This window comes from Poecilia mexicana, unplaced genomic scaffold (genome assembly GCF_051168715.1).
Source record: "Poecilia mexicana isolate PSO_F unplaced genomic scaffold, ASM5116871v1 scaffold_19, whole genome shotgun sequence".
Classification (NCBI taxonomy): Eukaryota; Metazoa; Chordata; class Actinopteri; order Cyprinodontiformes; family Poeciliidae; genus Poecilia; species Poecilia mexicana.
In genome coordinates, this window is record NW_028263388.1 from 20,692,434 (window position 1) to 20,707,226 (window position 14,793).

The 14,793-nt window shown below is 35.2% G+C and overlaps 1 protein-coding gene across 2 annotated transcripts; it reads left to right on the plus strand.

The window, feature by feature from the left end:
• Positions 1 to 2,612: 2,612 nt before the first annotated feature.
• Positions 2,613 to 13,615, plus strand: LOC106926201 (dnaJ homolog subfamily C member 7-like). Of its 2 annotated transcripts, none has more exons than XM_015000966.2 (14): positions 2,613 to 2,730; positions 6,356 to 6,444; positions 6,626 to 6,750; positions 8,059 to 8,172; positions 8,328 to 8,402; positions 9,095 to 9,213; positions 9,335 to 9,488; positions 9,640 to 9,804; positions 9,916 to 10,007; positions 10,083 to 10,156; positions 10,228 to 10,374; positions 10,833 to 10,985; positions 12,202 to 12,276; positions 12,354 to 13,615. In XM_015000966.2, the coding sequence occupies exons 1-14, from the start codon at positions 2,660 to 2,662 to the stop codon at positions 12,389 to 12,391; spliced, it is 1,491 nt and encodes a 496-aa protein (XP_014856452.2). In that variant the 5' UTR covers positions 2,613 to 2,659; the 3' UTR covers positions 12,392 to 13,615. The 2 variants fall into 2 exon arrangements, with proteins under 2 accessions (XP_014856452.2, XP_014856451.2); XM_015000965.2 differs by having other exon boundaries at positions 2,614 to 2,730; positions 10,833 to 10,988.
• The last annotated feature ends 1,178 nt before the right edge of the window (positions 13,616 to 14,793 follow it).

The window sequence follows — 14,793 nt, forward strand, 5'->3', positions numbered from 1 at the left end:
TACATGAATGAATGAGCGTCTACCTAACAACATCTAATGTACAAAGTGAGATGATTTTAAATAAAGTTATAGTTATTGTTTGGTATATTTATTAAAGTTTACACTTTAGGTTACCCTGTTTACAGCATTTTTATATGAAAAGTAGTATTTATCTGTCATTACAGATTTGTTTATCAATATGTTGCTTACATTCATGAGCAGCATACTGAGGCATATTTCTCTTTGACACTACACAAAATGGGTGAAACAAGAGCACATTATTTATAATCTCTAATTCTGCCAATATTGAACTGCCATTTGATCCTTTGGAAAAACATTCTAATGTTTGAACAGGTGAAATTTAAGGTAAAATAATTGTTATGCAACAGCTTGATGCTGTTTGTGCACTATGAATGATCAGGTTCTGTCTGATCAGAAACATCTAAATGAGTTATTCATTTTGTTTAGAGGATAAAGATCAATCTACTTTCATTACAGATATAAATCTACCATGTGACTGCTGAAACTCGGAGCAATATTCTTTTCCTTTTATGCCACCTGCTAAGATTAACCAGAAGTGTAACTGTTTATTTATTGCAATAATGTAAATCATTATGTGACTAGGAAAATGTTAATAATGTATTCCACATCAACTTATAAATATCTCTTGTTGTTTTGTAAGCAGTTGTCTTCTTTTATCCTATTTTGTATCACTATTTTCTACACTTATTACAACAATAAGGGGAAAAACTGCAATTTTGAATTCTCAGTACATAATTAGAATAATTTTACATTCATTCATGACAGATTTTAAGCTAAATCTTAAAAAATATTTGATTTGTAGTTTGAATTTTACTGTGGGGCTTTTTAAAATCCAGGATACTAAAACTGAATAACTTATTACAAATCAGCATAATTACGAAGCATTCAGTGGACGTGATGCTCAAGTCCTGTTTTCTGTATTTAACCGCTTCAGAATTGAAGGTCACGTTAGAATAATGTTACTTTGCGTCAACAGCGCCCTCTTGTGGTATGTGGTTTCAAAGTGCGATTCGGGTCAAACAAACGAGGTGAAAATTATTCTGCTTCCTGCATTAATCTAACTGAATTGCAAAAAATATATTTTTTAAGTTGTGTATGTTGTTTCAACTGAATTAGGATTATTTAGCACGGCTGAATCCAAAAATTACATCCATTTTCTTCAATCAGGTCAGGTTTTTATTCTAATTTGTTTGAGAAATCCGATCTTCTGACAATGACATTATCAGTTAATATTTCTCATCCAAAAAAGGCTTTGGGGTGGGGGGGGGGATTGCTTATTCACAGAATGTATTAATTAAATGTTACGAACTTGGATTTCTGTAAATTGATAAACTCTGATGAAGTCTATTTAAACTGAACATTACGTCTCCGTTTCTTTTCTTTCCTGATGCAATCTCTCCTCCTGCTTGTCACTCATTGATCCCAGATTCTCAGGAAGATGATCCATATGTGAGAACAAGTCATGCATTTTGATGCTCATGTTGCATCCATAGTTCAGAAAGTTGACCTGATTGAGCAAAACCAATGTGATTTTGAATTCAGCTCATCAAAATGATCCTAAAACAGTTGAAAAACCCCAGATAGTTTTTTTTTTTCGCTGTTGACCAGTGTTTTCTTTTAGCCTTCACTGAAGAGTAACATTATTAGAGTTTTTATAATACTTGTAAATTAAATTAAAGTCCTTTTTGTAATGGTGCACTAACCTGCTTTAGAGAGATTTTATGCCTTTAAATCTGACATTATTTAAAGCAGAACGGGCAACTATGCGTTCAGTTGTTTTATTTAGGAATTTCTAGATCATTTTGTCTCCGTGAGCAATCACCGTTCTAATAAAATGAACATAACTTCATATATTACTACATTCTTCTTTATGGGGTTATGGGGTTAGTCTGATGCTGCTGCCCCATCAGGCAATCTCTTCTGTCACCATCTGGAATGTCTAGAGATTATTCTGCAAGGAGGGATTCTTAAAAAATTAAAAATAAATTACAGACTACCTATAGATTGTTATACAGCAGGAGTTTGTCTTCAGTCAGAGGTTTGGTCAGAACCACAGTAGCAGTCTAAAGGTCAACTTTCAGCATCTACAACATCTCTTTGAAGAACCATGGATAATATGAGGTACAACAACATTTATTTTCCCTTTGGGATTAATAAAGTATTTTTGAAATTAACTGAAATAACGATGGCAGAAGAGATTACTCTCTCCACAACAGACTTAAAAAATTAGAGTTGTACAAATTATAAACATTTTCTGGGGTACCTATAAGGATTTCTTTTAATGATATGCTTTGAAATTTTTTAGTTTATATGTCCCTTAAAACAATACATTAAAAGTACAACTTTAAAAGATGGTTGAGTGCTCCAAAAAAAAAAAAAACTGAGACTAAATGTTCTTATAACTGCTGATTATTATTATTTTACTGAAAGATATAATATATTTCACGTTCAAATTACATTTATAAAGTAGAAAACTAACCTAGATTTTCAAACACATGTCCATTCGACCTGCTACGGCCAGTTATATAAGACAATCTGAACCAGTGGCCTAGTTTTCATTGACCCATAAAAGAAAACCAAAAGCGGATGTGACGTCATCTCGCTGCAGTCCTCTCTTGCTTCGCATTTTCCAGAAAAGATGGCAGCTGTTGATATCGATATGCCGGTAGAAACAGAGCCCGTGATCCGCGATCAGGATGACCTGGAACGGTAAGTGTGTGATTTCCAGTTGTTTTTCGCCGTGTTTAGATAATAGTGGATGGATAATTGGAGTAAATTAAAACCTGACGGGGACAGAAAGCTCAAGAACACCACTGCGGTCGCTGTCGACGCGAGCTATCCACGCTAGCTCAAGGCAAACAGGCGAATCCCCTTCCTACTAAGCTTAGGTTTTACAGCTTTGTTTCGGATCAGTTTTATATTTTATTGGAGGCGATTGAATTATCTCACGTGAAAGCTACTCTTTTAGACATTTCAGTGTTGACCCTGGTACAAAAATGTTTAATTTCCTGTTAAATCCGTTTTTTTAAAACCCAATAAAATTCCACATAATTACATTCTCATTGGGTGGACAAACGGATTTGGTGAGAAATGAGACATTTTGTGCCATTTCTGTGGTAACTATGAGCTAAAACCGGGTCAACACTGGTTACCATTCGTCTATAATGTCCTAAAAACAACATCTAACATGTAATATCAAATCCAGAAGTAAAACAAATATCTGTGATAACGACTTAAAGACTAATTTATTTAAATATTCGTTATCGTACAAAGGACTCTTAACGATATTGATGTGTTCTGTTGATAAATCTCTACCCTGCATGTCTGTTTCTTTCTTGTTTTATCTTCTGTGACTGTTTTTATTCACATTAACACTTCTTATAAGAATATAATTACATTTAGTGTTTGAAAACAATCCCAAAGAGATGATTTTCGTTATGCAGTTCAGTGATTTCACGTTTGATTTGACAACATTGAATTATGCAGGCAATACTTCAAAGAACAACTTTATCAGAGGAAATCAACACACTGATCTGATAAAAAAAAAAAAAAAGCTGCCATCATCACAGTCAGTTTAGGACACTAACTTTTAACAACATTGAAAGAATTAAATAAAATTTTTACTTTTTTTTACTTTTACCCTCAACTATTTCAAAAAAGAGGCGCTAACATAGTTCTAAGCTAACTTATCTAATAAACATTTCAATGACAGAATAGCAGCCTCTCTGGTCTATTTGAAATCATGATATGAAGAAAAATATAATTTACCTATGAACTATAAACTCAATTTGATCAGAAAATAATTCATGCTTAATGACAATTCTGTTAATTTATTGATTTTGCTTTTTTCAAACTAATCCATCCTCTAAACATCTGCTGAAATTGTTGCCACTTACCAGAATTTTAGATGAAACATAAATAATCTGAGTTTTAAACTTTTCTTACTTCCTGTAACTGCTAGCTTTGCTGCAGTGCTTGTCTAGTTTTTATATAGAGGAAAAAGAAGTTGAATAACTACAGTTATTTTTAACATATGAACAAGATTGAAGTGGAAGTTAAAAATAGATTAGCTGTCATAATAACAAGCTAACTCAGGCATTATAAAACAAATCAGAATCTTTAGTTATTTTATAGGCGTAGTAAGCGGGGGGAAAAACTACATAAGAAAGGATGTGGGCAAATTTAGCACCTACTATTTATAAACTATAGATTAGTTGAAAATACTGCCTGCTTCATTGTTAATAACAAAGCCACATTCAGCAGGAAAAATACTGAAAACTGAAGAATGATTGCTACGATAGTTAGGTCTGTCACAGTAATCAATAAATCAATTAATCGCATGATAAATTAAAACAAACTCAATAATTTCCATTAGTATGATTTGTGATTTATCTATTTTTCAAAAACTGAATGACAAAAGTTTTCAGTTTGGTGTTTTGGTCTCAACTATGTTTGCATTTTTAAGGCTTTATAGTTGGTGTTCAGGTATTCATTTTCCAATCTTTCAAAAATACATAATTATCAAGTGATATTTTTCCAATTTCCTGTCAACTTTAAACTCAAAAACACGACGGGCTGCTGGATGAATGACTGCTTTAGTGCCCTACCACCAGGCTTAGCAAGTTTTCTGGGGAAAACCTTGCATTACCATTATAAAACTTAGAAATGGTCTCAAAACAACATTATCGTTTATCGCAATAACTGCTGGAACAATTTATCGTCCAGCAAAATTTGTTATCGTGACAGGCCTGGTGATAATAATTTGCCCAAATTGTTGCCAAATGATAAAATACAATCTCATAGCTCTTAAAGCAATAATTTATGCAAGATGTAGCATGTAGCTGTGCTTTTATATAGCTGACTAAAGACAATAAAGATTTATTCAGATTCTCTTCTAGAAAGGGGACAAAAAAAAAAAAACAAGTGGCTGTTTTCTAGATTATTCCTAACAACTATTTTTGCATTTATGCTAGCTTTAAAACAAAAGAGTTGTAGTGCCCACTTATAGCAGGGCTCATGTAAGCTGACGGAGCTTAATGGTGGATGATGACCTACTTCATGGTCAGGCTCTCCAAGAAGATTTTACAATACGAGGATAAGCAGCTTTAATGAAAACCTAATATTTTTACCAGATACCTAAAACGACTTTCAAGCATTACCAACCTTAATCTTGATGAGACCTGCTTACATACAGTCAGGTGACGATGTTGCTTGAATGGGTTTTGCTTTGGGGTGAATTGTGACAACAAGAAAGGCCAATTTTGAGAGAGCAGCTGCTGATTACTGTTTGACTTTCATTCCAACACTGGTTCTTCGACCAGAACTGCAGTAGGTGTGTTTCAAAGCTATGTTTAGTCTGGGACTGTGTGTACCGACCTCTCCTCTGATGTCCCAGTTTCAGGTATAAAGACGAGCAGAATCCTTTAAAATACTTAAACTCTCCTACATTTGTAGGAGTAATCCAAATAATCTAGGACAATGGTGTCGAACTCGGTTTCATTTTGGGCCATATCAAAAATCTGAATGTTCTTAAAGGTCTGGTTGTATCAGAATGTATTGATAAGATCCATTAAACTGTTAAAATATTAATAAATAGCTATCCCACCAGCTGTGATTGTTTTTGTAATCAAAATCACATATGATGCTAAACAGTGTTTCCCTCAGTGTATTATAAGCCTGGCGGTCCACCAGGCTTTACTTGTGTCCCCACCACACTAAGCATTGTTTATAATTTTTAAGTCTTTTTAAAACATTTGCATTTTTTAAGACTTTATAGTTGGTGTTCAGGTATTAGTCTCCAAATATTTCAATGACACATAATTATCAAGCGATATTTTCAAATTTCCTGAAAAACATTTAACTAAAAACACTACAGTTTTTTTTTAGTAAAAAAAAAAAGTTAACTTGCAAAGTTTTCTGGGGGAAACCTTTCTAAGTTAGAAATATTTGTAAAGAGTTTTCATGTCTTTTGTGCTAATGTATGATGTTAAATGTGACTTTTTATCACTTGCTGTATCAATCATGGACTATAACTTGATATCAAGTACGGCTGAGGCAGCAGTCAGTTAAACCCAACGTTTTTGACAGTAAAATCAGAAAAGATGTGGGGATCTGTTGACTTTGTGTGAATTTTGAGGATTTGTGAGAAACTGGAGGGACTTATTGTTGTAATTTGTAGTGTAGAGGGCCACATAAAAAGCTGCGACGGGCCAGATTTGGCCCTCGGGCCTTGAGTTTGACACATGTGATCTTAGCCTGATTTACATATTCCTTCCAGTTTGACTTTGGTTTCTGTTTTTTTTTTTTTTTTTTTTTTTTTTTTTTTGCTCTCTAGCGAAGCTGAAGGCTTCAAAGAGCAAGGGAATGCATACTACAGCAAGAAAGATTACTCTGAAGCTTTCAACTACTACACCAAGGCCATCGGTGAGATCACGGCTAATTCCTGAGATTATTTTATTTCTTTAATCCGCCTGATTGCTCCTCCTATGCTTCCTCTGTTGATAAATAATCTGCTTTTGTTATTCTCCTCAACCAGGTCTTATTTTTTTGTAAGCATATCTTTCTCTAATGGTGTTTTTTTTTTTTTTTTTTGCTTTAAAATTAGATGCATGTCCCAGGAATGCCAGTTACTATGGTAACAGGGCGGCCACCCTCATGATGCTCAGTCGCTTTCGAGAAGCCCTCGAAGACTCCCAGCAGGCCGTGCGTCTGGACGACTGTTTCATGAAGGTATTAATGTTGTTTTTTATTTTGGTGCAGTCTCTCTTAGTCTTTTTAAACAATAATAATAATAATAATAAAAATTCTGTTAAATTTACTTATTCTCGCCATACAGATAAATTTTACTGCCTTTTAAAATGTTAAATTTTTAACACATTTTTTAATTATTATTCATTAATAATGAATAATAAATAATTATTCATTATTATTATTATATAATTATTTTTCATCTAAAAGCATGTAGTTGATAAATAGCGTATAGAAAAACAAAAACTAACCTAAATTTGATGTCATGATTTAAATATTTTCAATAAGTTCTTCAAATTATTATTATTTTTTTGTTTTCTGTGAGTATGCAAGTTTATTTTTAACAGTTCAGGAATGTGACTTCACTAAATATTCAACAAAATTTACAATAAATTTAGTTGAAGAGAAATTATTTTTTTCTCTTAAAAAATGATTTAAAATCCCTTTTTATTAAAGTGGTTCCTTTGCAGCACATGTCAAACTCGAGGCCCGTGGGCCAAATCTGGCCCACCGTAGCTTTTAATGTGGCCCTCTAGATTATTGACTGAACACTAAGTGTGCTTAAATAATCAATGTAGTTTTTATCTGTTTACTGCCAAATTATATCAATCAGTCCCTCCAGTTTCTTAATAATTATTGTGGAAATTCACACAAAATCAACAAAATCTCTGCACTATTTTTGATAATAATTGGGAGTTTATTGCAGATTTTTCATAAACATTTTCAAAAACTTTATTGATTGTACTAAACAGCTCCCTCTGCTTTAATTGATGTCAGATTATAGTCCAAAAATCTATATAGTGAGTAATAAAAAGTCACATTTACTGTCATAAATAAGCATAAATATTTCCAAATTAGTGCCACAAACACTTAGATTTTTATTGCAAAAAATCACAAAAAGAATCACAAAATCTTGGAGGAACTGAAAAGATATTAAGTGATATTATTTAATTTGAACAATTAATTGATATTTTAACAGTTTGAACAGGTTTTATCAACCGGCCCTTGGAGAGCATTCACGATTTAGATTTAGCCCAAAACGAAAATGAATTTGACACCCCTGATTTAGACGAACAGTTAGAAACATCAAGCTGGAACTTATTGTTTCAAAAACTAAACTTAGATCCAATTAAGATCAGTGTACATCCAACATTACACATAATAACTGGATGCATGAAAAGTTAACACTTCTTTTACAAATATTTCCATTTTTAATCTGCTGTGTGAATTTTGTAATGAACAGAGAATGAGTTGGATGAGTTTCACACATGTCCTCCGTTTTCGTCGTAGGGTCATCTGCGCGAGGGCAAGTGTCACATGTCTCTGGGAAACGGCATGGCGGCCAGCCGCTGCTTTCAGAAGGTTCTGGAGCTGGACCTGAACAACAAGGAGGCCAAGCAGGAGGTGGGAACTTTAACAAAACCGTTCATTAAAAAGTGTCATTGTGAGGTGTCCACTGGTTCTCATTTTTTAACAGGTTTTTGAATTGAAAGGAGAGGTTTTATGTTTGTTTTTTATTTTATAAAAATGATCCTAAATATTCTCTGTTCTGTTTTTAGAAAAAGAATGCAACGGTTCTGCTGGAGTACGAGAAAATGGCTGATTTCAGCTTCGAAAAACGGGATTTCAGAAAGGTGATTTTATTTTATTTTTCTCCATCAAACCCAAAAGTTGATCTGCCATAAGCTGGAAAGGGATTAAGGATGAGATCAAAGATGCCTCCATTAAAAGCAAAAAGTGCAGAGAGGCTGGAAAATGTTACATTTATGTTTCACTTTGCAAAAAACCTCCTTGGAAGTTTTTGTTTTTTAGTCAAAGTTTAGATTTTACTCTTGGCTTTGTCTCTTATCAGAAATGCTACATTAAAACCTGACTTTAGTTTCATGTCATTTTTTCACCTTGTCTTTTTAGTTTATTTTTATAAATTGTGGAGTGCTTATTACTTACTTACTTTTAATAAGTAAGTAAGTACTTACTTACTTATTAAGTAAGTACTTAATAAGTACTGTTAGAAACTACTGTTAGTTCTCAGCAACTCAGAACAAGAATCAAATATTGAGAACCAACATTTAGTTTTATGCCTCTCTAACTCAGAACAAACTTAAAATCCAGAGAAACCTCTAATAGATTATGAATTCTCAACTACTTATTCTTATTAAACGTGGGGAACCAATATTTAGTTTTGTACTTTTTGTCTTTCTTTTGGTTTTGTTTTGATTTGTTTGAATTTTCTTCTCATTCATGTGAAACACTTTGAACTGCCTTGTTGCTGAAAATGTGCTACATAAGTAAGATTGCCTTAGCTTTCCTCGTTGCCCTGATCCAGGTGGTGTACTGCATGGACCGGGCCTTAGCTCTGGCGCCTGCCTGTCATCGCTTTAAAATCCACAAGGCCGAGTGTCTCGCTCTGCTGGGACGTTATCCTGAAGCTCAGTCTGTGGCGAGGCAAGAACTCAGTCATGCTGGTTTTATTGTCTAGTTCTTCTTTTAGATGCTTAAAAGTGATTAGATATTGTTCTGTAGATGAATGCAGCTTGACTTCCAGTGTAAATCTTCGTTTCCTCAGTGACATTCTGAGGATGGACTCGACCAACGCGGACGCGCTCTACGTCCGGGGCCTGTGCCTGTACTACGAGGACTGCATCGATAAAGCCGTGCAGTTCTTCGTCCAGGCTCTGCGAATGGCACCTGATCACGAAAAGGCCCGACTAGCCTGCAGGGTAACATTTTCCCTCTGTGTGTTTTCATAACTTTCATGTGATATTTTGTTGCGGTTCTTCCTGCTGCAGCTCTGAGGCTCTTTTAGAGATCAGGGAGAACTCTGATCTGTAAAAGTCAGATGTGTGCTTTTGTTTTTTCTCACTAAACCAGAATGCCAAAGCTCTAAAAGCCAAGAAAGAGGAGGGCAACCAGGCATTTAAGATCTGCAACTATGAATCTGCTTACGTTCTGTACACCGAAGCGCTGGCGATAGACCCCAACAACATCAAGACCAACGCTAAACTCTACTGCAACAGAGCCACGGCAGGAGCAAAGGTACCAGGCTGGAAAACTGAACCACTGTGGCATTAAGATACATCTATGACTGTTCATATTAGCTGAATGGCTCCAGTGAGTTCAGTCACTAACAGATTAATTAACCAACAGCTGAAGAAACTCAACCAAGCCATAGACGACTGTACCAGTGCAATCAAACTCGACGACACGTACATCAAGGCCTACCTGAGGAGAGCGCAGTGGTACGTCACACAGGTTGTGCTCTGCTGTTCAGCAGGTTGCAGTTTTCCACTGACTCTGACCTCTGACCCCCGCAGCTACATGGACACGGAGCAGTACGAAGAGGCTGTACGCGACTACGAAAAAGTTTACCAGACTGAAAAAACCTCAGGTACGCCGCGGTGCCTCACATCGGGACGTCCTCGCGCTCGAATCCTAAAACTCGGCTTGCTGCTCTTTCAGATCACAAACATCTGCTGAAGACGGCACAGATGGAACTGAAGAAGAGCAAAAGAAAAGATTACTACAAGGTGCTCGGGGTTGGGAAGAACGCCACAGAGGACGAGATCAAGAAGGCGTACCGCAAGCGCGCCCTCATGCACCACCCAGGTATCTGGAAAGCACTTTTACTCCTGTAAAATAAAAAAAATATGCATTATTTTCAATGAAATCTGAAGTGTGTGTTTATATTAACCATCCCAATCTACAGTTTTATCGTTTGGGATGCAGTTTTTTAACCTCACCTGATGATGCTATCTGCTAGCTAATGTTCGCTAACAAACCTCTGAGGCCTTCAGGGAACATCTGGATTTATTCTGGGATTAAATTACACACATCTGGGATCAGTTTACCATTTAATTTGCTTCTGAAGGGTCTTTATTTCAGGTCATCGTGGTTAAATGGGATAGTTTTCAGATTTTTACTCTACCTCTGCATCATCTTCCTTCCACTTCGCACTAAAATATACCAAAATTTAAGGTTGTACTTTCAAAGGATCAAAGGAACTAAATTCTATTACAGGTATATTTTTACCTCTGGGGTAAAATAATAAATGTATTTTCTCGCAGACCGCCACAGTGGAGCAGCTCCAGAGGTGCAGAAAGAGGAGGAGAAGAAGTTCAAGGAAGTGGGAGAGGCGTTCACCGTCCTCTCCGATCCCAAGAAGAAGATGCGCTACGACAACGGACACGACCTGGAGGACGACGGCTGCTTTGAAGGCGGTGGTGAATGGTTTTATATTTTAGTTAGTTTTTATCTGAAATATATAAATATTTCTGCAAATATTTATATATTTTAGATGGTCTGATGAAATGTGTCAAACTCGAGACCCGTGGGCCAAATCCGGCCCGCCGTAGCTTTTTATGTGGCCCTCTAGATTCTAGACTAAACACTAATTGTGCTTAAGTATTATGTTATCAATCAAATCAATGCACTTTTTATCTGTTTTCTGCCAAATTACATCAACAAGTCCCTCCAGTTTCTTGAGAATTATCATGGAAATTCCCACAAAATCAACAAATCCCTGCAATTTTTTGTGGTAATAATTGAAAGTTTCTGGCAGATTTTTCTCAAAAATTGTGAAAAACTTCCTTATTTGTACTAAACAGCTGCCTCAGCCTTAATTGATGTCAGATTATAGTCCATGATCTATAGAGTGAGTAATAAAAAGTCACATTTACAGTCAAGAAGCGCAAATATTTCCAAATTAGTATCTCCAAACATTTTGATTTTTATTACAAAAAGAATCACAAAATCCTGGAGGAACTGAAAATATGTTCAATAATATAATTTAATTTGAATAATTCATTGATATTTTAACAGTTTGAACAGGTTTTTTCAATACATTTGGCACAACCGGCCGTTTAAGAGCATTCACGATTTTGTTTGACACCCCTGAACTTGAACGTTCAGACTTCAACCTTTTTATGTTGTAAGCAAAATAAAAGCATCAAAGATCTGTGAAGTGTATTTTCAGTGTGGAATAATCCAATCATAGTCAGAATGTCACAGATTTTGAAATAATCCAGATTAAAGTTGCTGATGAAGCAGCATAGCGGTTCACTGCTGTATAGCATTTTTAGTGTAAACATTTTAAACTCCGATGTCCAGAATGTTAGAAAACTTAAGAATCTAGAAATTTGGGGTGGTAATGAATTTTGAAATTGCAAATTAAATAGAAATTGGACGATTTAGAAGTTGTGATTCTATTAGCACCTAATTTTACTTTTACTAGTGTGAGGTAGTGTTAGTTTCTAATTTAGTCCAACCTGTAGAGGGCGCCACAAGTCCAGACTTTCCTGTTATGTTTTACTGTTTATTGAAACACAATAAGTTTAAACACAAACCAGAGTGAAGCTGCTTCTGTGTGAATTGATTGAATGTTGTTCAGTTAAAGAATCAACTCATCTTGTTTTTTATTCTTTTACTTTTTTCCAGATTTTGATGCAAACAACATCTTCAGGGCTTTCTTCGGAGGTCACGGTGGAGGATTCAGCTTCGATTCCAGCCCCGGTATGAACTTTTACATTTTTGTGTCAGATTTGGATAACCGTAAACCCACCTGATTACAAACCGTTTTACCTCCACAGACTCGGGACCAGGAAATTTCTTTTTCCAGTTCGGTTAATGTGAAGCGGCGCGACTGGGAGCAAACCTCTGCAGTGTAGATAAACGTGGACCCTGTCACCTGATACTCAAACTCCTGAGTGTGTTGAAGTATCCGCCCACTGATCTTTTAATTAATGTTTTTATTATTATTATTATTGCACCCAATCCTCAAATCACTCCTTACACTGATGCTGACAAACGCCAGAGAGAATAATTCATAGGTTTTGGTTATAAATTAACATCTAAGGCACTTGAATCGTTTGAGGTTTTTGTACTAGCTGGTGTTAGCATGTCACAGTTTGCAATATTGACCTCGTATTACATGATTGAGATTTAAAACCGACTCAGGCTGCAGAAAGCTGGTCTGGGACGAGCGTGGAATAGTTTTAAAGGATTACATTTAACAAGCATAAAGTTTTTCCGAGGACCTGCCGTCGCTCGGAGCTTCTCGCCTGGAAGCCGACACTATTCCTGGGTTTTAAATGGATTTTTATTTTGTTTGCCAAAACCACATTTTCTCTTCATTTTGTTTCTTCATATTGCATCAAATATTTGACTCAGAATGTAATTCAGCGTGTCCGTATGTTTTCTTTTTCGGTCTTCCCTCAGTTTGTTTGTATTTATTGTACTGTGTATCGTTACCTGAATGCAGCAGAATGCCTGAGGACCTCGTCTTCAATCGTCTTTTTCTTTTTAAGACGGAAACAAACCTCTTAAAAGTGATTTCCATCTCGTCTTTGTCACTCTGACACTGCCATATTTTTTTCTTTTTGAGACAAGCCAAAATAAAAGATCGTTTCCCTTTTTTTTTTTTTTTTTTTTTTTTTTCAGCAAACCAACCTAAACCAGTACCATCCACCCAGTTCCATTTAAGTGGTGCCTTATTGGGATTAGTTGAAACTCACAGACCTAAACCTACAACAAACCACAGAAGGAGATTTTGTTGAAGCGTCTTTTAGTGTCTGGGAAAAAATAAACATTTTCAGAAGTTAATTTTGCACATGAAGTCTTCATCCTGTTAAATGTGAGACTTTAGGTTTGGTTCCAGCCGCTGTCCTGATCTGTCAAGTCATTACGGTGTGAACTTGTCATGCACGTTTGTTCAGTGCAGTCCTTCCCCTTCTTGTTCCACCTGTTTGGACGGGTATTAATTTTAGGTTCAAGGCTCTTTCCATCATTTGGTAAAAATGTTTTTTTGTCTTTCTTTGAACTTTTTGAAATAAAGGCTTGTCTTTTACTGTAACTCTGGACTTTTTTCTCTGGTAGTGATGTGTTTAACACATTTCATATACTTGTTTAAAATATGAGTAAAGCTAAATTTTCACAACTCTCTCTAAATTATGTTCCTGAATATTTTTCTTAGATTCATTATCACTGTGAGGAAAAGACAACACTACAGATTAATGTTCCACATTTTGTCTCAGAAATTTAATGTCACCATGCAAGTTTTTTTTTTTTTTATTGGATTAAGGTCCAACGCTGCTAACTTTCTTTCCTCTTCACTATAACTCAACATAACCTCTTGAAGTATTTTTTTGTATTCAAACTGATCGACATCCCTTGGTTTGACACTGTAGATTGAGAAATCTCCGTGTACCATGATGACTGAGCCAACATGAGGCTTTGTGGGTTGGTTGTCTGACTTTCTGCACCTTTTTTCATCAGTTCATAAAATATTGTTTCCCTTTGGCACAAATACATCACAATTAAAAGCAACTGCTACGAAGCTCAGCCAGTAAAATTGGGTGCGGTTTTAATGCTGTTAGTAGTAATTCACTTCTATTACATTTTGAAAATAAAGATGGAGATACAAGTTGCTTATATCAAATCAGCTGTGAAGCTGATACTGATATGTTAAAAAATTAACATTTCCCAATAACTATATACTGCACAGCCATAGTTATTTATTCGTCTTATTATTATTATTATTAGTAGTAGTAGTAGTATGGTAGCATTATTAAGAAGCAAAGAGAAAGTGAGAGGAGGTTGTAATAAGAATGATATAAATTTATATTTTTAAAATAAGTTCCAGTATCAAATAAATAAAAAGAAACTATTATTGACAAATATAAACCACTTAGAAAATGTACAGTATATTTTCAGATTTTTGCTTTAAAAACAGAACCTATTTAAAAATAAATAAAGTCAGAAACAAAACTGATGTGCTTTTTGAAACGTTCTGTTTATGGTTGTATTGCATATTTTAAGCAAAGAAAGTTTACCAAACGCAATTGATTTTTCAAATTTCGTGTCTAAAAATAAAACACAACCCCCATAAAAAGTAGGTCACCCATTTTGTTGGATTTAGTTGTATATTCAAATGTCATTTTTAAAATCCAAAGTTAATGTTTGCAATTAGTAATGTAGGCGGAACTCACGTCAGCACGTGACCATTTTCCAGCCAATCAGACGCGGGCAGAG

Coding starts and splice junctions, on each gene's coding strand:
- LOC106926201 (XM_015000965.2), top strand. CDS start 2,660: ATGGCAGCTGTTGATATCGATATGCCGGTAGAAACAGAGCCCGTGATC. Junction 8,173..8,327: donor ACAAGGAGGCCAAGCAGGAG/GTGGGAACTTTA, acceptor TTCTGTTTTTAG/AAAAAGAATGCAACGGTTCT. Junction 9,805..9,915: donor GAGCCACGGCAGGAGCAAAG/GTACCAGGCTGG, acceptor ATTAACCAACAG/CTGAAGAAACTCAACCAAGC.